General features: G+C 41.2%; 1 protein-coding gene across 5 annotated transcripts in view; it reads right to left on the reverse strand.

Annotated features, from left to right (window-relative positions):
- Positions 1-27,326, reverse strand: part of MAP3K20 (mitogen-activated protein kinase kinase kinase 20) — a 125,672-nt gene that overhangs the window by 74,776 nt on the left and 23,570 nt on the right. For all 5 annotated transcript variants that reach the window (XM_006035072.2, XM_006035073.3, XM_025191230.1 and 2 more), the window contains exons 3-5: positions 13,984-14,071; positions 4,899-5,000; positions 3,006-3,071 (exon numbers count right to left, since the gene is read on the reverse strand). In XM_006035072.2, coding sequence (XP_006035134.1) covers positions 3,006-3,071; positions 4,899-5,000; positions 13,984-14,071 — 256 coding nt within the window. The remainder of the gene's footprint in view (positions 1-3,005; positions 3,072-4,898; positions 5,001-13,983; positions 14,072-27,326) is intronic.

The following is a 27,326-nucleotide window of genomic DNA, read 5'->3' on the forward strand; positions in this document are numbered from 1 at the left end:
CCTACCCTGGGGTGCACACAGTGGTGTAGCCCACTGAGCCCCTAGAAAGACCCAGGTCATCCCAGGAAGAGCTGTAGTGGGTGGGTGGGTGGGGTGCCCAGCGGCCCCCAAGATGCAGCCTGGCTGGGCCTGCACAGCTCTGCAAGGGGATGCCACCTGGCTGAAGCAGGATGCTGGGCTCGGGGGGGCTTTTGGCTCCAGGCTTGGCCTCCCTGTGTCCCAGGCACCTTGCAAGCGGGGCGGAGGTGTGCCCGCTGTCCCGGGCACATTGCAAGCGGGGCGGAGTTGTCCCCGCTGCACGGGCCTGGCTGCAGGAGCTCCTGGTTACCGTCCCAGGGAGTTCCCGGGAGCTGTCCCTGCTCCCAGTGTCTGGCCACGTGAGCTGGGCCGCCACAGCTGCCTCAGCCTGCCCGAGCCCCGGCCTTGCCCATCCGCAGTCCCCCTCAAGGGGCTGGGGCAGGCACTGTGTAGGGCCACTGTGCTGCGGGTTCCCGGCCGGCTCAGCTCTGAGCGCTGCCTGCAGCAGCTATTCCCAGAACCCAGGGAATCTCTACTCGCACTGCACCCAGCACGCACGGGCCAAGCAGGCCCGTGAGCTCAGCGTCTTGCCCCCGCCAGGCAGTGTTCCCCTGTGGGCAGAGGGGCTGCGCCCCACCTTCGCAGAGCTGCACAGCTCGGGCCTGGCCCCACCTCTGGTACTGCTGAGCACCCCCACTGCGGCTGAGTATGTGGAGCCCTGAGGCAGCTCCTGCTGCCCCCCACCCCTCCAGCTGCTACCTTCCCAAGGGAGCCCACAGCACCTCCCCCACGTCTGCTCCTCCTCGTGCCTCTCTCTCCTCCCTCCCTCTTCTCTCTCTCTCTTCCCTCTCTTCTCTTTCTTCTTTCTCTTCCCTCTCCTCTCTCTCCCCCATCACAACATGCTTAATAAAAAAAAAATACACAAGAACAAAAGCAGTATATGAAGTTTTATTTATTATTACCAGGTTTAGAATTTTTAGAAAACCTGGTATTTACTGTAAAAAAAAAAAAAAAAAACCAAAACCCCCCCCAACAGTTATGATTATTAATTATATTAATGTGCAGTGCATCCTGTCATGCACCCTCCACCCCAGTTTTGTTTTTCTGGTGTGCCCGCACTCTGGCACCTCACAGGGTATGCATTCAGGTTTTTTTTGGTACTCTGGCCAAAAATGTTGCCTATCCCTGGTTTGCACTGTTTATTTTCCAAAATACAATTGTTTTATATGGCTACCGTAACTGATAAAACAATGTTCTATGATTACTAAATGTTTTGATGTTGTTTTAATACATAGTTTGTTATCTATGTGTATGAAAAAATTACCAGTGGTACTTAAGGCTGTATCATTTTAAATTGGTCGTACTCGGTCTGTCAGAGTTTGGGAACCCTTGTCTTCAACCAACCAAGATTTCCATTACCAAAAATGTTAATTGAAATGGAACAGATGCTGTTAAAAACAGAAAAAAGCCCCCAGTGTTTGATTAAAAATCTCTCCTCTCAACTATACAGAAGTCATCCTTCAAATTCTTGACCACTGTAACATCATCATTTCACCATTTTTCTAGTTAGCAGAGATGCTTGCAGGGCAGATTTGAATTCTGAATATAAAATATAAGTTGAGATAAAAGTGGGTTTCTTAGTTTTGTTTTGATCCAAATTTTAACTAAAAAAAAAAACTTTTGGGGCCCTTATATATATCATGAAGTAAAAAAGGGACACAAGCATTTTTACTTTTGTCTATTGCCTTCAAATGTTTCCCACTGTACTAATATCGGCTGGAATAGATCAATTATTACATAAGTAAGATATTGCACAACTACCCTCTTCTCCTCTGGCTGAATTAATTATATACATGTCAAAATAAAAAAAAAGTAGAACTGTCCCTTTTTTCCTGCTACTGTACTCATCTAACAATAATCCTTCCTAGAGACTCACTTTAAAAATACCTTTAAAAAAATCTAAAAATGAAACTGTATCCAGTCATTTCTCCACTATGAAATTCTTGCACTGCATTTGGCAAATCTATATCATTTGTAATCCATTATTAGTAGTTAATATTTCAATTAAAGTCACTTGCAGCTTATGTCATTACTAGTCTTGACTATCAAATGGATCTGATTCATTCAAACATCCGAGGCAGTTTACATTATTTATAAGCACTAAAATCCGTAATACTTCTTCAATCACCACTGCAATGACTAAAGTTTTGGCGAAGATATTAGGTCTATTCTGTCATGTCAGAATTGCATTAAGCCACCCCTTCCTAGCCCACAGCATATAGGATGTTTCCACGAACAGGGGAAAGTACTCAGGCAATCCTAGAGAGAAACAAGATTTGTTTGGGAATATTTTTTATTGAACTAACTTTATAATTTCCTTTTTAAAGTGGTCACTTTCTTTCATGTAATGGAGTTAAACAAAAGTACTTGTAATAATGGTATTAATGTTAGTTAGTGTCTGGATCTTTCCAGACTAAAGGAGGGCAATTTGTCCCACAAGCTTGTCTAACATCTCTCTCAGCTACGAAGTTGATCCAATAAAAGATAGAGCTGACCAAGTCTTGCTTTTTGCATATTCCCCAAACCAACATAACTACAAAACCAGTATATTACTACTGAAAATCTCTGACTGATTCTTCAGATCACAGGCAGGAAGGCATAACTTAGAACAGCCTTATAGTCTTGTCCTAGTCCTTGACATAACTTACATCACTCTATAGAGCTGTAAGGTTCTAAGTCATGCCTTAGAACAGCCCCTACACACAGTTCCAAATTATGCCAGTGGGAAAAATAATACACAGACAACCCCTGGGGGCGTGGGGGGAGAAAGGGAAGGAGGTGCCTCTTTCTCTGCCCTACCTGGACCTAATATGACAGTTAAGAGGTGAGGATTTAGTCCTATATCTGCAGGAGACTAAGATCAAGGTTCACCATTTCATTATCTGAAAACAGAATACATAGGACACTTCAGTTCAAGACTACTTTACCATTCCTGGACTTCAGATCTCTGTGTATTACTTTGACTGGAGCTTCCATATGTAAATAGTGCATTCCTACACAAAAATGAAAGAAAATTCTTAAATTTGGGTGGTTTAATAAGATTTCTGTGAGATTTTTTTTTAAGGTGCTAGACTGCCCCAGCCCTTCTGTGAGAAGGTCTATGCTCCCTCCCCCATCTTTAGTGACTGGTGCCCTGCACCTGCCCCAACTACTCCAGCAATGCCTGCTTCTAAAGACTGTTGTTACTGTTGCCTGTCCTTATCCCCCAGTAGCCTCTGTGCCCACACTCCTAGCAGCAGACTCTGCTGCAGGCAAGGGGACATGGAGTTGGAACCATGCTTTCCAGCTCAGATCATCCCTTTCACTCCTCCTACACTCCTAGGAGGGACTTTGGGGGTGGCTGCCAGCATGTGAGATGCTGCAGGAGCAGCCTCAGTGGCAGGGGCCATCCTTAATCCCTCAGATACAGACTGGAGGTGGGAAGGGGCAGACAGTGGGAAGAGCAGGGTATGTCAGGGTTAGGTTCTTCCCTGTCACTCATCCTTAGCTCCTGCTAGAACGGGGCTTCTTAACCTTTTTAGCCTCATAGCAACCGTCCATTGTTAAGGACAGACTTTACACAGAAACCAGTTTAAGTGATCAGAAACTGGTTTAAACCTGTAACAGAACAGATGGTCAGTACACATAAACCAGCTTCCCTCCCCATCCCTTCTGCCTTACAAACACCTCTCAGTATTACTTAGCAGACGACATGCTGGCTACAGCCCATGCTGTGGCAGACAGGACAAAGGAAGAATCAACAGGTAGCTGGTAACATCCCTCTGTTGTTTTCTTAATGAGGTGATAAACACTGAGCTGGGGTGATAAACACTGTGTTATCAATTTCCTGCTGGAATTGATAACATAGTGGTCAGAAGGGGTACAACCCCTCCCTAATCAAAGCTTCCTTCCTGGGCCTGGCCACACCCCGCTTAGTTAAGCCCTGTACAAGGGAACGGAGGGCTGCTCTAGCACCCCCAGCTTCTAGCCTGAGTCACTGCAGGCATGTGCCTGCATGTCTGGGATGTCTGTACAGTTACAGCGTGATTTAGCTTAGCCAGGTTAAACTAACAGGAAAAGATTAAATCAATTCAGGCTAAGGCTTTTTGAATGTCTGTCTCTAGCCCATATCATTCCTCAATTTAGATTCTACTTCAGTAATTCTGCACTGGGGCGCCATGACATTCAGAAAAGTTATTGGGGGTGCCTTGACTGTAATTGCTAAAAAGATTGTAAACCACTGCACTAAATGAGGCAGGGTTATAGTTGGAGTGGTTTTGATTCACCTGAATCATTCTCATCTTGTTTACACGTAACAATGAGGATGTAAAAGCTGCTGCCCTTTTGAAATGTTCCTGTTTTGAAACAGCTCCAAATATATGTGGCATACCCTCACTCTGTGGATGCAGGTGTGTGTAGGGGTATGTGTGTCAGCATGCGGAGTCAAAGAGTAGTAGTTAACAGTAACTTCTCTGTGAGGGCAAACCCTTAACTTTGCAGAGTGTCCCCATGCAGATAAGACTGGTGCTGGATATTGACATCTGTAAGCATTGTACCTATATACAATATGCCTGTCCTGTGAAAAATATTTGCTTGCGACTCAGAGCCAAAATACATACAAAACTGACAGAGAGGAGACCTTCACTTCCATTTCGAAAATATACCATCAAAAGAGAATAATTAGGAAAATGACCATTATCCCTTCCTTCCTCTAAAACAGATTTTCTAACAGCATCTTCAGTGCTGACATCCATGATGGTTTTCTTCATTTCAAAAGAAGGGTTTCAACACCACACTTTAAAGATTGTGCAGAATTACTGTTAGTCATCCGTCTCTCTTACCTTTAGCTATATCAGTTGCCCAGGTCATGATGTGATCCATATCCATCTCTTCGCTTTTGTTGCTATTAATGTAATCAAACAATGAACCAGCAGAAGCATATTCTATTAAAAAATATACATAATACATTTTAAAACATTGCTTCTAAATCAAAAGCTATGATATACCACCAGTTTCCTCAATCCATTATTTCCTGATAAACAGAATCAGTCTTTCCTCTCATAAGATTTTCCATTAGACAGTATGGGTTCAATAGTTAACAGGCGTTGTTAAACATGAGTTATTGAAGATAGGTAATTTATTCTGAATTATCCTGAGGCACACAAATACTCCTCATAAGGAAATGAAAGTAAATTTATATACAACAATAGACTTAAAAATAACAGACAGGAATTCAGGTAAGCAACTTCCTACTCAAAAGATCTATTCCATTTGTGTAGCTAGAGATACACCCATTGACTAGTAACTAAAATAATTTTTATTGTTCTGAGGTCCTCTTATTCCTGAGAAGTCAACACAACTAAGAAAGCAAGGCAGATTATATTATTTCCTGTTCAGTATCAACAGAATTGTTTACTAAAGTAAGATCTGCCACTTTTGTGCAAAACCAGGGAAGGGCTGCACAAGGATAGTGAAAGGGCTGGTATGGTCTGCAGGTCCTTTGTGGTTGGTGACTGTACATGTAAAGGAAGAAATCTAGGTGGTTTCTTAAGCTACAGATACCATTTTTGTCACAGGATCAGCTGTGCCAGGATGTGATCAGCATAGCTGATCCAACTGATTGGCAGGGACAAATGTTGCCCAAGGCCATTATTCCACAGGAACGGGTCCCTGCTGTTCCCAAAGTTTCAGGGGGCCCATCCTGTCTGTCTTCAGCTCAGGGGCCTGGGGTTCATCAGATGTCTGACTTCAACCCATGGAACTCCATGGGGTTCCCTTGCTCTGCAGTGTGAAATGTGCACTCCAGAATCTCCTGCCCAAATTGGCTAGATAGAATGGGTAGCCCCAGGCTGTGGGAGAAGCACCATAAGCAATCAGACATCCTTCCTGATAAGACATGATAAACTGTTACCAGGAATCATAGTGCAAACATTTTTGGGCACTTGGAGTATGACAAGGGGCAAGGACGTCTGTTCTCTCACAACCTGCACCCCATTAACATTTTTATGGTGACACAAGGGCGACATCTGTTTGCAACCCTAGGCCACATCCACATAAGCCTCGAGCCAGTAGCTTTATTTGGGGTCGCGGGGGCTTCCTGGGGCTCCAGCAGCAGCAATCCTGCTGCTCTGAGTCTGGCTGGCAGTCAGAGCCGGCCAGGCTCCAGTTTTGGGTGGCATGCACTCATGCCTCGCATGCACCGCTCCACTATTTTTTTGTGCAAGTTTTTTTACCCCAGGATCTCCTGAGGTCAGTAACACATGGAGACCAGCTGAATGTGCTGTATGTGGTAAACATGCCTGTGGCACCAAATACCACACAGTCCTGCTTGTCTGGACATGGCCCTAGAGCCCTCATTGAGGCTACAGGGCTGAAAGTTAGAAACTCAAATTTCTTTCTTATCAACAGTGCATATTTGATTTTAATGATGAAGACAAACTTTGAATATTAAAGTACCATTTTCACAGTAATTTTTTACTATTTTAAATTATAATGAAGTTATACAGACGAGGAGATTTTTTGTTCTTAATGAAAGTAGGAATTCATCAAACGGACTTTGATAGTGCCCAATACTACAGTGAAAAGTTCACATTTCCTTTTACAATGCTACACTGTACATAGTGGACCAAGAAGCATTCCATTTTAAAATATGATCTACTTTAATTATCACCTTAAAATAAATTAGTGCAAGACATCGGAATCTAACCTGAAACTGTGGGGATTTTGAGGAGAAAGAGGAGGATCAAATGGATCAATTTGTTGCTCTGCTCCTCCTTGTAAATTAGAAATTAGAAGACAGTACAAATTGGATTTTTTTAATGGAAAAATGATTAAAAACCCCCTCAACCTCCTGGTCTAACCCTGAAGTACCATATCCTATATTTTTACCCACTAAGAGTTACAATCAGTGTGAGAAAGGGAGGCTGTAATGTCAGGGACCGAGTTCTGCCTCCCTGATACTGGTGTAATTGTGCCTGTTCTTCCCAATGGTATAAATTAGCATAATGTCCCCTAAACTGCTCCAATTTATACCCAATGGCTATGACCTCTCTGGGACTTAACCAGTTGTGAACTGGTATTTCACAGACATTCTACCCTACCCCACTTTTACCAGCTAAGAGTTCATCTACATCAGGGAATTATCAGATGGTAAATTAAATTCGAGTGATACCAGCAGCATATGGTAGTCAGAACCCAGGCTTATAAATACAAGTCTGAGGGAATATGAAATCAGTCAGCAATGCTAAGCCATGCAATAGGTGCTTAAAATAGAAGTTCTCTCTGGTCCATTTTCTACAGTGATCTTAGAATGCCATATATGCATGCGTGATGGAAAAGAACTTTGCTCAGGAATACGTTTTAGAAGCAGTAGCAAGCACAACTAGTTTAAGACACTGCATGCTAGCCTAGCCCTCACTGTACACAGATTGGCAAGATTTTATTCTCTGAAGTCTAGCTGCACCACTTACAAAATAAAAATAAAATAAAGAGCCATGTTTATGGTCATGTCGGCATATCCCAAGTGGCAATTACGAATGAACTGGTTCTCAGGCAATCAGAGATACAAAGGAAAGAAAATGCACTAATTTCCTTTTTATAATTAGAGGTATTTATCAAAGTAGTTAAACTAATATTTTCACTTTCTTTATATTTTGGGATAATCAATATAATATTATAAACATTATAGTTATGTTGCACATAGATGAACACTGTTGCTTATTTAGTAGTCCTTACTTTTATTTCTAAAATACAATATCAAATATCTGGAAGCCTACTATCATCATCAGTAGACTAATATTAGAAAACAAATTGCACAAATGAAAAGTATAAGAGAACGTTGAGTCTTAGTGGTATAGAGTCTGGTCAGGGAATGAATGGATCAACAATCTTAAACCCAACAACCTTTCACACCACAATAACATTTAGTGTAAACTTGCAAATTCTACTCTGAAAGGGACAGCAGTTGTCCACAGTCTTCCAGAGTGCCAGATCAGTTCTGTACTACTCCAGCAGTGTAAAGAAGTCCTAAAGTTGATATATCCAGCTACTGCTTTACTCCCTGGTTTAGCAGAATCCTGATGTGACACGTACCCAACATGGATGTTAGCGTAATGGACATACAGGAAACCCTCGGTATTCGCAGGTTCAGCATTCGCAGTTTCAAATATTTGTGAATGCTGAACCCGCATTTTAAATACACTTTAACAAACACTACTTGGGAGCTCCGCGTTTGCTGCCATCGGGTTCCCGCCACCGCCATGCACTGCATTCATGAATGCAGTGCCCTATTCGTGGATGTCACCATTCGTGGGGATCATGGGAACGTACCCCCGCGAATGGCGAGGGTTACCTGTAGCTGTTACATTCTTCACTTGGTTGATCCCTAGAGAGAGGTTACAGGCTATTGGTGTAAACTAGAACAGTTTTTATGTTTATTCTAAATTTCTGGCAGGAATAGGCCGATACCCCAAAGACTAGGAAGATGCAAATACTAGCTTAGAGCCACTCTTGCGTCATCCCCTCCAAACATTCATTGCATGCTCTCAGGTGGTCTGCAGAAATTGGCCCAGTATATCTACCAATACATTCATTTATGAGGTGCCTATCACCTTGGTATTTTAGATCATTCCATTACCAGCTGAAATAAAACATAAATACTTCATCTTTGCCATTTAAGAGTAGGTTGGTCAAAAAAGAAGTAGTATGTTTTATATTTTCCTTAGTGAACAGAGCAGCAAATTACTATAATTCAATTTTCAATAGTATGAGACTGGAAAAGTTAATGTAGAAAGAGGAGCAAATAAAGACAATTTACCCATAATACTGTCTTGTTTAAAGAGGACCAGCAGCCTTCACCTAACTCAGTTATTATAGCCACTTTTATATCTACACATTCATATACATAAGTTCCTCGCCTCCCCAAACTTGGCTTGTTCTGTACATACCACGTTTCAGACAAGAACCTATCTAGCTCATCGAAATTTTAGCAGAAAGTCTCTGGCAGCTCTCTGTTTTAGCCGAGTAATTCAAAGCTACATAACTTATTATTTAATTCTAAGAGTTTTGTAGCTAACTGTAGACATGCAAAAATGAAATGATACCCCATTTACTGAAGCTGTACCCAGAAGTGTATATGTGGGAGACACTGCTAATATAAAATAAATCATCAGGTAAGAAATGTCAATAATGCAGTCCAGCATCTCCCACAAGTCTAAGAAAGAGAGATAACTTGGTAACCGACTTAAATATAGCAACAATGACCATGAAACCATCATGCTCACTGTCTGTCTCAAGGCAGACAAATCTGATAGCAGGATTGAAGTCTTGGACTTTTGAAAATTTAAATTTCAACAAGCTCAGGTCACTGGTAGGGGAAGTGCTGCAGGACCAGAAACTGAACATGAAAGGTGTGCATGAAGAAATGTTGTTCCTTAATGACACGATCCTTGAAGCACAAAGGAAGTCCATTCCCATGTGGAGAAAAGGTAACAGAAGGGCTGGGAAGCTCTCTTGGCTAAACAGGGAAATCACATTCCTCTTAAGAAAGAGGCTTATAAACAATGGAGGCTCAGGGCAGGCCCCATGGAGGACTACACAATAACGGCCCGCACTTGTAAGGAACAGATCAGAAAGGCTAAAGCGGTGACTGAACTCAAATTAGCAAATGGGAATCAAAGACAACAAGACGTCCATCTTTAGGTACATTGGAAACAGGAGGAAAAAACATGGGAGTGTGAGGCCATTGCTCAACAGCTCAGGACGGCACTCCGGAGAACACTGAACTTCCGAATGACAACTTTGCCTCAGTATTTCACCGGGTCAAGGGGAAAATCATGCCAAGTAGGGTGCAAAATGAGCAGGGTATGAATGACTGCCTTCCTACTATTGCTGTAGAATTGGTGTGTGATCAATTAAAAAAAATTAGACATATATAAATCAGCAGGACTGGATGAACTTCATCCGAGAGTGCTGAAAGAACTGGCCAAAGTCACTACAGAACCCCTGGTGAAACTTCCAAAATTCATGGTGCTCTGGAGAGGTCCCTGAGGACCGGAAAAGGGCCACTGTTGTGCCCATCCAAGAAGGACAGGAGGCAGGACCCAGGTAACTATAGGCCAATTAGCCTAGATTCTACGCTAGGGAAAATCCTGGAAAAATTTCATCAAGGAGTCTATCTGCGATAAGCTTGCAAAAGGTAGGATTCTGAACAACAGCCAGCATGGCTTTGTCATGAGCAGGTCTTGCCTTATCATCTCCTTGCCTTGCCTTACCATCTCCTTTTAAAACCAGGTAACTCGCCACCTAGGCAAGAGAGAGGAGGTCGACACCGTATACCTTGACTTCCAAAACGCCTTTGATCTGGCATCTCACAATGTCCTCGCGAGAAAATTGGAGGATTGTGGGCTTGACTCCGAGACAGCCAGATGGGTAGGAAACTGACTGCAGGGAGAGTTCTAATGAACAGATCTGTGTCATCTTGGCAGGAAGTGAACAGTAGTGTCCCACAGGGGTTGGTGGTTGGTCCAGTGCAGGCAGTCCTTGACTTACGGCATTTCGATTTACGGCGATTCACTATTTACACCCATGTTATTACTTACGACGCTGGATCCTCGCACTTACGCGCTACAGGGAAATTTACAATAAGAAAAAGAGGGCAGCAAAACAAACATCCCTGGATCAGTTTCTCAAAAAGCCATCAAGTGGCCCTAAGTCTCCCCAAAATCTCCCCAAAGAAGCCCTTCTGAATTCCATGACCCTGATGAAGGTTTTCCTTCACCTTCTGATTAAATAAAATGTTATGTGATTAGTTACCTAATTACATTACTCTGTTTAATTGATTTATATACAGTACACTTTGGAAAACTTTGTACTGTACAGTGTATATCATTTATAATTGATTAAATAGTTGATTTCAATATGGTGTTTATGGTCATTTCTATAAAAAGTTGGGCATCAGGCCCTTGACCAGGAATGTAACCCCCTATTATAACATTGTTTTTATGGGAAAATCTGATTTGACTTGCATCGTTTCGACATACAGCGCCTTTTCCAGGAATGTAACCCACCGTAAGTGCAAGGACTGCCCATACTTTTCAGCATCTTTATCAATTATTTGGATGTGGGGGTGAAGAGTTTACTGTCCAAGTTTGCGGATAACACCAAGTTTTGGGGGAACGTGGTCACGCTTGAAGATAAGCTACAGATACAGGTGGACCCAGACAGGCTAGCAAGTTGAGTAGATCGGAACCAGATCGGAACAATGTCAAGAAATATAAAGTGCTCTACCTGGGGACGAACAACCCCCTGCACGCCTACAGGCTTGGTGGTGCCAAACTGACCAGCACCACGAATAAAAGGGTCCTGGAGGTTATAATAGATCACAGTAGAAATATGAGCCAGCAGTGCAACTCTAGTCAGCAGAGCAAGTAATAAATTGGCATGCATCAATCAATGCATCTCCAGCAAAACCAAGAAAGTGATTCTTCTGCTCTACTCAGCACTGGTGAGACTGCAGTTAGAGTACTGCATCCAGTTCTGGGCACCACACTTTAACAAGGACATAGACAAGCTTGAGAGAGTCCAGAGAAGAGCCACCCGTATGATCAGAGACCTGCATGCCAAGCCATACGAGGAAAGGCTGAGGGACCTGGGACTCTTCAGCCTGAAAAAGAGAAGGCTGAGAGGGGACTTGGTAGCAGCTTACTGCTACATTAGGGCTTGGTGAACAGCTGTTCACCAGGGCAGCCTTGGGGAAAACCAGGACTAATGGCCATAAACTCCAGGAAGACCGTTTCACACTCAACATTCGGAAAAACTTCTTCACAGTCAGGCTGTCCAGTCTGTGGAATAAGCTCCCTCCAGAGGTGGTGCAATTACCTACTCTGGAAATCTTCAAGAGGAGACTAGACAGTCACGTTGCTGGGGTTACTTGACTGGACCCAATGATCTTCTGAGGTCCATTCCAGTCTTACAATCTATGAATCCATGAAAGGCATGGGCAGTTTCACCCTTTAACACTAGTGGTAAAGCCCTGGAAAAAGAGTTCTAACTGCAGCTCCAGACTAACTGTTCTGCGCCATCCTGAAACTCCATGCCAAGAATTCTGTTTGTAAGGCACTATTTATGCCTGACATCTGACATGTTATAGTGCTTGGCTGAAATCCCTTGTCAGCACTCCTGCAGAAAACCCAGCATAGCTCTACCATCCAGGTCCTTGATATTTCTTGTTTCCTTGGCACCATGAGCTAAACTGTAATCCAATGGAAGAACAGGCCTTTAAGGTTAAAAATCATTTGAAGTATAGGACAGTACAAATTACTCTGCCTGGAGAATTGGACCCTTGTGAAGTATGTATGGTCTCACTGTTTATGCAGTGGAATTCCAACACCAACTTTCCCAGTTCCAAAAATCAGGTGTCATTGGCCAGTGCGGAACCTGTCCCCAGTGCTTGTGCTTATCTTTTGTATCATCTTCCTGAGAAGTGGAAGCAGTGGGAACATGTAAGGGAAGCTCTTCTACAACCTGCAACCTGCATGACCATTTGTTCTCCATGACAAAGTCTGAGTCTTTGAAAGCAGCTCTCTATTCATCAGACTGGCAGATAGATCAGCTGCTGGAATACTGACCATCTGTGAGACCTGGTTGAACACTTCATGATTCAGATATCATTATGTATTGCTGACTGCATGTTTGCTTATCTTGTGGACCTTACAGGTTAGTTCTCTTTTCTCTTTTGAAAGAAGCCAGATTCTTCTTCTGCCCATTCCATTATTTCAAACACTTTCAAGTGAAGACTGAGCTGCACGTTCTCCTTTGGTATGCCACTAGGATACCACACATGTTGTCCTACTAGACCAAGAAACAGCTATCACTCAGGTTCCTTTGGAATCTTCAAATAAAGAGCTTCACCCCTCTTTGCTCCAAGACACTGATGCTCTTAATCCTGTCTATGAAGCAGCATAAGCCCTGTGCCATTCTATATCTCAGTTGTGCTACTTTCCCCCTTAAATTGGCATTTACTCTGATGATCTAAGGGGTCTAAAAGACCCCCACTGGACACTGCTGAGGACTATGTCCCTAGGAAGCTACTGTAGACATTAAATAGTCAGATAGAACCAGGGAGGCACAATTCTCGCTACAAAGCAGGCTGCACTACTACTCCAACCTGCCTCCAGAATTAAAGACAGGAAGAGAATGAGACAGACATCTCCACTGTGGGAGAAGATGGGCGACAAAAATAAAATAAGCTCAGGACAAAGCTTTCAGAGCTAGAACAAGATGGGCAGATACCCACACTACATCTATAGGGCTGTCAAGAAATGTAGCTCATAGTTTGTAAAAATAAGTGTTTTTCTTGTCTTTTCCATACTACCTTTGAAATATTAAACCTATTACAAATTCATTGGTGATGAAAGCTGCCTACAAATGATGTAATTACGTTGGGGCAGGTGTTGTAAATTAATGATATACAAACAAAAGCAAGGAATGTCCAAGATTTGAGAAATAAGATGCTATTGCATAAGGTCTGCATGACAGAAAAAAATAATTCAAACTGAGTACACACTATGAAATGCATTTATGCAAAACAACAACAGAATGAAGTTTAAAAAAAATTCCATTTGAGAAGTTCTAAGTTCATGCATTAGGAAGTGTTCCCTGTCCCATAACTCATTCCATGCAGGTTCAAGCAAGAAAATTTTGTAGCCAGAAATACATCTATATAGCATTTGAGTGATGTAATTGATACAGGGAGAAACAGAAACACAATCCTACTTATATCATTATAATTTATTATATTTAGATATTACAAGTCAAAAGGGCAATAAAATTAAAATAGCAAAACATACAGTTCAGCATTAAAGTTAATATCCAAGTACATTAGATGTTTTATACTATCAAGAAAAGAGTTAATAGAAGAGTTCTCACCTGTAACAATGCCATAATTAGGAGGTTCAAGAATAGCTCCATAAAACTGAATGATGTTTTTGTGACTGAGCACACTGAGTATTTCTGCCTGTTTAAAAACCAAGGAAAAACGTTAGAAAATCATAGATAAGCATATTTATTTTAATAACATAAATAAGACCCTCCATACAACCACATTTATGTCCATATTGAAATCCAAGGTGATGTCCCCTGTACCCTGCGCCTCCTACCCCTCCACCCCCACCCCAACATCATGGGGAAAAAAGCCTCATCTTAGATTTGAATACCAGCCTGGGGCAGGTGGTGGTTTTGTTTCTGCTTTGGCCCCAGGCTCAGGTTGTCTGTCCAGCAGGGAAGGGGGTGAGCATTGGAGAGCCTGTGCCACCCACCCCCTGCCAGCCTGCACCCTCCCTTTGCTTTGGCTTTAACCCCTGCACCTCAGCTTGGCTTGGAGATGTTGCCCCTGCTTCTTCCTGGCTGGGCAGAGTGGAGCCAGGCTGGGGCCACCACTGCTGCTGATCGTCTTAGAATCGGAACAAAACAGAGCAGCAGAAGTGGTGGGGCTAGGGTGCATAGAGTTGGATAAGGGAGCAGGCATAAGCAGCTGGCAGGCAGCAGGGATTAGACACAGGCACAAGGGAAGGCTAGGGGAAGTGGCAGATGGCAGGTGGGAGCAAGAGCTGAGGTGCCAGGCACAAGGACAGGGGTTGGAGTGGCACACAATGTAGGGGCAGGCACAGGCATTGTGGGGCAAGGAGAAAGGGACATGCAGCACAGGGGAGCCGAGAGTAGGGAAGCAGGCAAGGGGGTGCAGGGAATAGGGGGCAGGCAGTCAGGGGGGCACAGGGGAGCAAGGGATGTGAGGGGCATGGGGCAGGCAGCAAAGGGGGAGGGGGTCAGGTGGCAAGGGGGCAACAAAGCATGGCAGACAGGGACTTGGGTGACAAGCACAGGCATTGGAGGAGAAGGGGCAGGGGGCAAGGGACAGGGGTCTGACCCCTTGCCCCCCACCACTGCTTTCCCCACCACAGCAGTGGAGGAACAAATGAAGGTTATCGTCCACTAATTAGATTCTATCTATGGAAAATTATAAATATGTTATAATTATTTTTATGTTATAATTTTCCATAGAAAGAAACTAATTATTGGGGGGTGTGGAAGGAATTATTTTAAATTCAGAGTTGTCTTGGGTCCAGGTAAATATGGTATCAATCAATCTAGAAGGAAATGTCAACATGGAGTATTCTCCCTAGGAAACCAACGGGTTGCAAAATTCTGTAGAGTGTAGGGACATAGGGTGTTTCATTTTACTAAACATTAGTAAATTTAGTAACAGAATAGTTTAATAAACATGAAAAGATTTTAAGTGTCATTGATTTCCACATACATATGGAGCTGAAAATGTAAGTTTATAGCATGCGAGCACAGATATATACATTATGAATGATTTCATAAAATCATGCCTTCTGTGAAATATCAGATTAACTTCTTGTTTTGTGCTAACTTGATCAGTCACAAGCGTTTGGAAAAGAAGTCACAATCAATAAAGCAGTCAACTCCATTTAAAAGAAATACATTTTAAAAAAGAATGTAGGATCATGATCCTTTTAACTTGTCAAACATTGATACAGCAGATAGAACCACTGTATAGCACACACGCAAGCCCAAGACATACTAACCTAATGGCTAAATTTTTTACTGGCTGCCCTGTTTGGTGTACACACACACACACACACACACACACACACACACACACACACACACTATATAGATACCGTTGTTATTTGCATACAAAATGAATATTTCCCCCTTTTAACATAGGGGGGAAGGCCCCTTGTCTTTGATTCAAGTATGACCTGGGGGGCAGCAGCTCCTGTAGCTCTGGAAGAGCACAAGAAGGAAAGGGCATGTGGTGCTGGGGCAAGCTGCTTGATCAACTGACCCTTCACCCCTACCACCACCACTGGTCTTAGGGACTGGATTCATCCATATATGTGAAAGGGAATTACATTTTTACCCATCTAAGAAACTAATACTTAAACGCTACCTATCGGGAAATCAAGTCTATGTCTGAAACTTAACTATATGAAGAAAGACAGAAGGTACATCAGTTCATAAATGCAAGTTTCTCGATTCGCATCCAAGCCAAATAGAGCTATTTAAGTTAACTGAGTATCATAAAAAACAGTGATTATTCCAATAGCATGGTATAGAAATAAAAGTAAGTGCCTTCTTGTGTGGCCATACGCAAATTTACATCCTGAGACATACAGTGAAGCTATAACTAAAAGACCACTATGTGTGCTTCATTTTCATGCATGGGATACCAATATTTAGCACCTGTCAAAAGTCTCATGCTCAGTTTGTCCTGGGTCACTTGGTTTGAGGTCCCAACTAAAAAAAGAAGCAGGTGCTTTGTACTTTTGGGTTCAATTCCTGGAACTACCAACAGGTAAGAGGACTGCTCACACTGCATGAATGGTAGCATTATTATTACTGCAATACCAGTTGCAGGATCAAGGCTTAAATGTGCATCTTAAAGTGCCATAATGGACAACAGGAACATAGAATTGGCAGTATCATAAAGTGAAGTTCACTGCTATTACAGATCATCAGCTACAAGATTGTATTCTTTGCATCAGGTACCAAAAATAATTATTCTACACCAGAGGTTAGTAACCTCCAACCCACAGGCCACATCCAGCCCACATATAAGAGGCTTTGCTGACATCTGGTGGCAGGGGGGTTTCAGCTCTGGGTGCCTTCCCATGCTGCCATGGGGAGATGCACTAGCCGCAGAAGAGTTCTAGCCCCCATCTGGCCACCTGCCACTAACCTGAGGTGGCTCATTCTGGCTCACCAGAAAAGGTTCTCTACTGCAGTTCTACACTACTACTTTATTTTCAGTGTAGTAACATTTGCCTTTGTCACATTTAGTCAGTATAAGGCATTAATGTACCAGTTGCATTTAAAACATTTTATTTTTGATCTTACACAGATGTTCATATCTCTTAATGAAGATTTAACAGATGCCAGAGTGAGCTGGTATATAAAAATGGAGAAAGCAGCTATTAATTGTCCATAAAATGTCTCAAATCAGGAGCTGATAAAAAAAATCCCCCTAAGGGAAATAATGTCTAAAGAGAATCTTTTCTGAACATCTTTGAAATCATTCTGCTATTCTTAGAGCTGGAGAATCTATGTAGTTTCTTTCATGTTTTGCAATTTTTCATGGCTGCCAAGCAATAGTAGATCACACTAGCCAATTTCGCAACACTCATTCCTTGTAGCGAGAACCAAGCAAATGGCCGGTCATTCTTACCCATCCATCTTATCCAAAATTTCTTTTTGAATATCCATTTTGAATTGGATATGCTACACATAAGTGAAAGCTGGTGAAATTTATGTAGCAAATACAGCAATTGATAACTAAAGGACAGACTTTCAAAGCTATTTAGCTGCCTAAGGATGCATATAGAAACCTAGTAGGATTTTCAAAAACACTTACATTCTTAACCCTCATTTATGTCACTAAGAGTAGGATACCTAGATGCTTTGGGAGATCCCAATGGTTGCTTATCTATCTTTAGAAGCCTAAAAGACAATTGAAAATCCAGCCCAGCCCAGTTTCTCTCTGGAAAGTCAGTTTACTTATTTTATTCAACTTGCATGAGTGTCAGGTTTTTAGCAAAATACCTAGGTGATATGTATGCAAGGAGCTTTGCAAGGATTCTTTCATCCTATTTTTTTTTTAATGAAAAGAGAGAGAGATTAATTTTTTCACAATTACTATGAATTATGAATAACTCAAATTACTTCAGAGGAAGTTACTGGGGTGTAGGTTTGTAGCCGTGTTGGTCTAAGGACATAGGCAGACAAGGTTCTTTGCATAAATCTGATATCTTTTATTAGACCAACTCAAATAGTTGGAAAAATTCTTCTTAGCAAGCTTTTGGGTATAAATACCCTTCATCAGGCTCAGGAAGCATTTGCAGTTAGTGTGTGCTTTTCCTGGATGGAATGAATAGTAAAGAAGCCAGAGGCTGGTATGCATGCAAGACAGGCAGTCAGTGAAGATGTAAAAAGAGGTGTCAGTAGGTGAGAGACATGATGGGGTGGGGAGGGGAGGGAATTAAAGCAGTTGGTAAATGGTGGAGATGCACATGGGGAGTCAAATGTTAGGCAGGTTATAATGTCACACATCCAATATCTATATTTAGTCCTGGATACAAAAAAAAAAAAAATCACAAAAACTCCTGTGACTTGGAGCCCCATGCATCCCAGTTGAAGGCCTCCAAGCTGTGGGGGTGTCCCATGCACCCCTGGGTCTAGAGCAGTCCTTCTCAAACTATCTGATGTGGAAGACAGGCAATTTTTTTTTCAGTGAGCCAGGGCCCGCTACCCAGTTCAGCTGGTGGCAGTAACTGTGTGTAACAGCGCTACACAACTGCGCGACCGGCTGTTTCTTTCTCTTTCCTCACCTCGCACGACGTGACGTCACCTGGAGTGTTGGAACGTACAAACTGTGGCACCATGACATATCAATGTTATGCTTCTGAAAATATATTTCTTCCTTTCCTGGCAACTCGCTGAGGACCAGCGACCAGCAGCTCACGGACCGGCACCAGTCCGCAGACCACCACTTTGAGAAGCACTGGTCTAGTGGATAGCTGCTGCGGCCATCTCCCAACCCCGAGGGTGCAGGAAAACCCCTGGGGCAGAGGATTATTGCAGGGTGATCCCCCCACCCATTCCAGGGGTGTGGGGAGCCCCTGGGGGCAGAGGATCACATGATCCTCTAGCCCTGGGTGTTTCAGATACTGCAGCTATGATCTCCAGGGCCTAGGGGTTACCCACCCCCACAAGCCCTGGGGATCACAGCTCCCATGATTCTCAGGGCTCAGAAGTGCAAGAAACCCCTGGAGCCTGGGTACTGCAGCTACCAGGATCTCTTGAGGGTTTTCTACTGGGCATGGTACACACCTGCTACATATGCAAATTAAAGTTGAATAGCAACCAGCTAAAAAGTTACACACATTTTCAAGGTCTAACTTTATAGCTGGTTGGAGTTTTTTATTGCTGCTTTGCAAGTGTAGGTGGTCTCCAGGTAACTGTACAATTAACCAGTTAACTGTGCAATATCTGTAACTTGTAGAGGGGGGTGCCTAACTGGTTGGTTATTTTAACTGGAAACTGTAGTGCTACTTCCTCCACTTCCCTAAGGCTGAGCATTCTGTCTCAAGATTAAATTTGGAAAAAAAATGCAGATCAGTTTTAGACCATTAGGCCAAGCAGAAGCCAACCAACTTTACTGTTAATAAATCATTTAATTGCACAGCATGAGACACCTTCGCTCTATGCAAAATTACAGGGTTAGAAATATTTAGCTTCTCCAGCAATCTGATTAGCAGAACATCCTAAGTGCCTTCTAATATTTATTAATATATTGTGCAATAGAGGTTGATTGTTTACTTTTCTGTTAAGAAATATTTGCCATATTTATTAAGGACATATTCAAAAGCATTTAGAAGAATTTAAGGCAGTCCTGAAAAGATTTAGTTACAAATTCTTGAAGCATTTTCAGGGTTTTGAACTCCAGTATGGGAGAGCTGAAATCTTAACCATTCCCACAAAGTTCTCCAATTCGTAAAAAATGGCCAGTTGGAGTAATTTGTTGATTATCAAAGCTAAAAAAGAGCACACAATTCTAACAGTAACTGTTTTTAATACCAAATCTTTATTCATTGCATGATAAAAGAATGTTTGGCTTTTCAAGCACATTCTTAAGAATACAGCATTAAAGACCGTAACACATAAAATTAGCATTCAGAAACATAATGTACCAGACAAAAAAAGAATCATTAAAGGTTGCAGGGTGTTGAATTTTTCAACTGATGTAACACTTCTATTTGATGAATTACTAAATCAAAAGAAGTCTAACCATGATTTTGCAGTGTGTGTGTGTGTGTGTGTGTGTGTGTGTGTGTAAAATGGCCCCTCATGCCCTTTTTAGTCCATTCTGGAGCTTCCAGTGATTTTGGTAGAAGCAGGAAATTATCCATAGCAAATATATCAATTTTACTATTTTTATTACTATTATTTCTAAAGCTAACTTGAATGGGATGCTAAATAATTTTTTTTTTAATTTAGTACTTTAGAGATTATTGTCCCGCTATACCTGAATCTGTATGCTGTTACTGATGGTGTGAACTGCCCTTTCATATACAATTAACTTAAGTCATTTTAAAGGATTCCATAATTACTCCTAAAGGTAATCATATGACTGACTTTAGAGAAATGCTAAGATGTTTGAACATTGATCTGAAAAACCAAACAAGTGAGAAAACCCTCTTTATTTAGACTTCCCAGTTAATTGTTTTTAGAGTATTTTCTCATGAAGTTTTACAGGTAAGGGGCTGTGGTCAGGGAGGGAGGGAGGGAAGGGGTTGAGTCCTGCCACCCAAGGAGAACCTGAAGAGTTGTTATTTAGCAGAAGCCAATGATTATCCAGTTAAGGACATGTTTGTTAAAGCCATTAAATCTTCTTTGATATTAGCAAAGCAGGATGAAAACCACATGATGCACAGTATGGAGAAAAGACTTTGCCACATTGCAACACTTGGTGAAATCTGTTAACTACACACAAACAATGTTAACATCTGCTTTGATGAAAACTGTTTTCTCCAAGTACAAATATTTCATGGTTGATTCAAAAACGCAGTCACACTTTGACAGTCAGGGTTGCACACAGACTTGCAAATTGTGTGGGTTTTGTTTTTGATTTTTTTAAATATTACACATAGGAGATTACTTGTCCTAATTTAACTGTTTTTCATGGCCCACCTAAAAAAAAAAAATGTAGAATTTAAGAATAATTAAAATATAATGACATTTTCTGGTTGTTGATAAGGACAGTCAGATAGTGACTATTATGCTGATGCAGTATTAACTAGCCTCACAAAAAGAAAAGCTAAACTACATACTCAAACTGACACTGCAAAATTTTAAAAAATAACTCTTAAAAATGGTTCATACTGACATGTAAAACATGTCTTTTAAAAAAAAGGTTATAATTGCAAGAGCATTCCATTAACATCTAACTCATATCCCAATATACCATGTTTCTGTCATTAATCCTACACCTTTTAAATAGCTCCAGTGGTTTAAAATAGGAAAATTAAGGGATCCAACTAGTTCTCACTGCTGCATAATCCTCCAAAACACATTGTATGACTACCCGTTTTATATTCTACTTCACCAGCCTTAATCCTCCTCGTCTGTTTTTTTTCCCCTCCCTAATAATAGAATTATACTGCTGTATGTAATTATTTGTGTGGTAATGAACTAGAAAAAAAATCTAGGCAAGGCATCTCAATTTTTTTAACTCCCAAATACTGTAAATAGTTGTACTGTAATGTGTTACTAGACGTGGGGAAAAGGCATATATATGTTCATCTTCTGCTATTATAAATTTGTTGTTGTAAGCTTATGTTGTGTATGTAGATCCACAATTTTACATTTTATATCAATTGTATCCTGTAGCTACAAGCATGTTATGCTTTCGTAAGTCCCCAATACAGGACTAGTATTAAACATACTAGCATTAAAATTGTAAAATAGATTCTTTAGATCAAAACTGGATTTAATAATCCATAATTTGCATATAACTGCTGAAGTTTTAGGGACAATTTAAAAGCTATTATAAATAGAATACAATAAGCTTCAAGACTTCCCTGTTCTACATTTTTTTTTTAAAATGATCACAGTTAAAAATTCTAGAAAGCAGAGACTAGTAACTCAGAAACTCCAAGATATTTTCCCTGTGAATATCCCTTTAATATGTGACAACAGATCCTACAACTCAGGTGACAAGAGCCAGTGGCTAACTAATGGCACATTAGCATACCTCAGCAAGTTTGCAGAGCACCAATGACAAAGTTAGGCCCCACCCAGATTATCTGCGATTGCACAATCAACCAACTGCACAATTAGCTTACATTGGGAATTAAAAATGTCTTATTAATGAGGGGGAAAGAGGTTGATGAAAAAAATCATCACTATAAACAGTCTTTTAAATTTTGAAAAGTACTTTTTGAATTACAAACACACTGCAATCTGCTAAAATGTGGCATGAAGCAGTGTATATCTCAAACCTTACCAAAATTGTGCATTCATGTGCCCATTACAGCAAGATCTAACAGAAATGTAAAGACTAGATTGTTTTTTGTTATAGTTACCAATTCTGATTTTTGTTCTGGTTACTGCTTTCCTATTTGCAACAACGTCATTCCAAAACAGAGATTATGTATGTTTGGAGGGAAACAGAAGTAAGGTTTGAAACATTCAGAACGCTTTTTTAATTATATCTGAAATTATAAAACATTATTTGGGACAGGTTTAAAAAGAAAGCCATCTCAATATTGCAATAAAGTAATATTCAATTATTGATGGAGTAAATTAGTGATCCATGCCTCAGGTTTAAAACACCTCAACTGCTAGAAAACAGCCTCCGTTCCCAGCAGTCATCCTATGATATTTTGGTAGTCTTAGGGATTGTAGTTATTCTATAATGTGTTGTAAGAAAAAACTTTTGCCAATATCAGAGGTGATCAGATATTGACTGAACATTGCTATTCCAGAAAATAGCAGAAGTGATGAAATCTCAGAGCTTTTCAACAGTCTTCTGAAATCATATCACAATGATGCTGCCCAGGATCTATCTGACTGCTGCTGTACTGGGCAAATGCAAGAATTTGTGAAGAAATCATTTTAAAGGTCAAGGACACTAGAAAACTCAATAACAGTAAAATACAACACACACAACAAACTCTCTCTTCAGGGGTCCCAGAACTTTGGAGCATGAGAAGAGAAAATGATTAAAAATCTTTCCAGAAAAGGGAAAAAGGACTGGGAACTGAAGTGAAAATCTCAATGCAACAATCAAGTACTATGGACAAGCTAGGCAGGGTGGGGGGAAGCCCTACTGCCTATCTATAGAAAAAATACTCACAGCATGTATTTAAAAAGAAAAAGAAGAGAAAAAGAAAACGAATCATATTGTTTTGCAATTCAATCAAAAATCTTTAAACAAGAACAGTTTCCAATCTCTTGGAGAAGCAGAAATTTTTTTTTAGAGCTCATGAACTAGAGATTTCACTGAAAAATTAGCAAAGACTTCCGCAGAAATGGCAGTGACTACTCCGGCATAGATGCATTCCCCTGTTCTAAAGCGATTATCATTTTTCTGGTGAAGTATTTTTTTTTTTCAAATTCACTCATGAAAACTGTAAACTACCCTAGCTAAACTGTCAGGCTCCCAATGAGTGCTCACCTTAAGCCTCTGTCAGAGTTGGAACCTCACCTATCACAACTAATGGGCAGGACAGTTCTTTAGGTGGAACCCACTATTTGGGACCACAAGATTGTTAAAATTGCAGAAAATCTTCCTTCACCAGACGGATTGAGCCCAACCTACCTGAAAGAGAACACTGCATGATGTGTCATCTCCTTGTTACATTACAACATCAACTACTGGGGGACTGTTTATATTTGTACTTTCTAAATAAGCTAGCACCATTCCTGCAGAAGCTTCATTTCTGTACTCCATGCGCCCCATATGGACTCAGCCCTGCCATGCTAGACAAGAACCATGAATAACAATCCAGCCAAAGAACACTTACGGCTTTGTTCAGATTATAAATCAACTCATATTTTCAGGTTCAACTGGAGGGGAAACAGCCTTTTCCCTCAACATAAAATGATAACTACAAATAAAGTATCCCCTCACAAAATCACATCAGGTCAGGTCAGTAGAAAGGCTGATGTGACCGTTGGAGCACTATAGACACTGTAACAACGCTCCTCCACTCCACCCTGTGTTTGGCTAGCTTTGTGCATATAGGAATCAAATAACCAAGGAAAGGAGTCAAATGGTCAAATGCACTAACAATCCTAGAATAAAAACTGCAATGAAAACTTTTTTTTTTACTTGGGATTTAGTGAATACACAAAAATACTGCAAGTACAAAAGTCAAGACTATATTTTCCTCTCTTCTCTCCAGACTCCTCAGAGATGCTCTCTCCCCTCACCCTGTAGGAGGGAGGTTCTCCCTACAACCTTTCTTTCCACTTTCTCTTTTGCACCCCCATGGTCTATCTTAGCGGTCAGCAACATTTTTAGCCAGAGTGCCCAAAACACCCCAACCTCAACCCACATCTCAACTGGGTGTGCCAGACCCAGACAGCAGAAGATGCCCCACTCAAAATAGTAACCTTTGCGTGAACAAGAGATCCAGCCAAGAAGTGGAAATAGACCAGGGGTTGGCAACCCCTGCCATGCATGCCAGAGTGAGGCCATTTTGGCTGGCCTCCAGTTGAACCTGTTCTATCTCCAGTTCTTGGCCAGATCTCTAGCTCACCCAAAGGTTACTATTTTGACTGGGGCATCTTCCGGCAAGGGCTAAACTCCTGTAATGTATGAATCCAACATACAACACAACCCAGCCTTCCATACAAATCTTTTTCAACCCTATACCCTCTCAAACAAAGTTACTGCTAGACTAACAGCCTATATCGGCAGTTGGCAACCTACAGCCCATAGGGCTAAATCCAGCACGCAAAAGTCTGATCTGCTCTGCATTATATTAAGGACATGCCAATTCCCAAGCCATTTGATCCAGTCCACATTTTGCTAATGGCACCCCAACTGCCTTCAGCCACTCCAGCCAGCTGCTACAGGCCGGGGGGGGGGGGGGCTGTTCTTCCTCACTGCAGCCTTTTCTCACTGTTGCTGGAGCAGTGGGAGGGGTACAGCAGCCCATGGTACTGACTGGGTTCCAAGACGTGGCTTGCATTTGCAAAAGGCTGCCAACCCCTGGCTTATATCATACCCTTTTATCCACATCTGTATACTTGTGAGACGTCTGGGAGCAATGCTCTAGGCCAGCGCTTCTCAAAATATCTGATGTGGCAGACCGCCAATTTTTCCAGTGGGCCAGGGATCGGTGCCCGGTTCAGCTGGTGGCAGCAACTGCGTGTAACAGCGCTACACAACTGAGCGACTGGCTGTTTCTTTCTCTTTCCTCACCTCACACGACGTGACATCACCTGGAGTGTTAGAATGTATGAACTGTGGCGCTATGACATATCAATGTTATGCTTCTGAAAATATATTTCTTTCTTTCCTGGCAATTTGCTGCAGACTGGCAACCGGTGGCTCGTCGACTGGCACCAGTCCGCAGACCACCACTTTGAGAAGCACTGCTCTAGGCTAGGTGTGAGTGGTTAGAATCCTCCACAAAAACAGCAAGAATTCAACTTTCAAGTTTTTATTGACCTGACCTGAGAAAGGTTGCTTTTCTTTCACTGTTTAGGTGGAAAAATGCATTTTATGGAAAAATATGGCTCATATGCTACACCTCCAGGCAGAGCTATTACAAAGCAGCTGGGCATCTGTGGCAGCAGAACACATGGGGGCAGCAGCAACTTCCAGCTGCTACCGTGCCCATGGCATGACTATGTAGCTGTAGCAGCAGCTGATATTTTACCAACTCTCAGCTGTCACCTATGCAACCCACCAAGTTGGCACCTCGGACAGCTGCCCTAGTCACCCCACCCTAGTTATACTACCGCCTATTTGAAGAGATGGCCAAAAAAGTCTTAATGAAAAGACTGGGTATGTCAAAATTGCTTTCATTTTGTAAAATAGATTCATTTCCTGGTTTTGAAGGATTTTTTAATAGTTCTTACTGGAAACTGTATGAGTTTTTTAATGACTGTGAACATATTTAAATTAAAATTGATATTTCTATGATAACAGTGCTTGGGGCAAAAAATATAATGACAATGAAAATACTGAAGCTGAGCTTTAAAAAAGGACCTTTCAATTAAAAAGCTTCATGCAAAAATATCTGAATGCAAACTCTACTACTGTGTTTATAACATGTGTGTGTTATAAGCACAGTAGTAGAGTCTGCATTCATATATATGTTACATATATACATACATAAATGAACACATACATACAACTATATATGTGTGTGTATACACACGCGCGCGTGCATACACACACATATATGCACACACATGCATGCACATACACACATATATGCACACACACGCACATACACACACATATATATGCACACACGCATGCACATACACACTATCTAAAGTTCCCACAACAGAGAGATATCAATGCTTATTATTTGATAATGTTATTTATTGAGGACTTGGTTGTATTCCCTCTTGAACATCAAAGAACCATAGAATTCTTTATGTTATTTAAGCTTAGAACCACCTTAGTTAAAATAAAATGTGTAAGTCAAGAACTACTGCAAAAGATTTCTTTTAAGACAATCATTTAAATAGAAATATTTCCAGACTCTCTAGGAACTGGAAAGTGCTTTCGGCTACTATTTCAAGCAGTTATCCTGCTCCTAGGGAAGTTAATAGCAGATGTGATGGAATGGTAGACAAACAGAACATTTTCACTACTACCAAATCTCCTAAAAAGAATTAAAAGAAGTGTACAAGAAGGATGGCTGGATACTAATGCATATTCTGGGCACATATTAGAAAAGAAGTCCATAATGCATTTCACAACACCTAGAAGGATGAACACGTCTATTAAGACCCAGAAAGATCATAAGACCACACAATCCTATTTTACTTGTATTTTTTTACTTGTGTATCTCTGCCAGTTCAACTGAACCAGACTTCAATAATCCACATCTTTATACTTAATTTAATCTCTTAATTTAATTTAAAATCTTTAAAGATTTTATTAGATAGAAAAATAAACCTGAACAAGTGTTAGAGAGAAAAAAAACAGGCTCCATGTACATATATATTAGCACATTAGAAATGTTATATATATATATACATATTCCAAAATTGGAATAATATACTTGCATCGGTGCTCTTTCTATATATATTCTATATAATATAATTATAATTCTATATAATTCTATATAATATTGGAAGTATATTATTCCAATTTTGGAATTCAACATTTAATTTATTTCTACCATTCCCTTGTAGAGGACCTTTATATACCTTCAACATGACACAAGAAAAAGAAGACATGAGAACCTAAGAGATTGGGCTCCTTTGTGCTAGATGCCCTATACACAAAAACAGAGTCCCTTTCCCAAGCCCTTACAATCTAAAGCCACACAGAAGACACAATAAACAGCTCTAATGAAAATCCTACTTGAATCTGAACTCAAACTAGCAAAATGTTGAAGTATTTAAGTGGTTAATCAGTGAATCAGGTTGCCTCTATTTAAATCCCAGAGTTTTTCTCATTGTAAGGAAATGTCACTCCCCCCCCCCCCCCCACT

This window comes from Alligator sinensis, unplaced genomic scaffold (assembly GCF_000455745.1).
Source record: "Alligator sinensis unplaced genomic scaffold, ASM45574v1 scaffold1469_1, whole genome shotgun sequence".
Lineage (NCBI taxonomy): Eukaryota > Metazoa > Chordata > Crocodylia > Alligatoridae > Alligator > Alligator sinensis.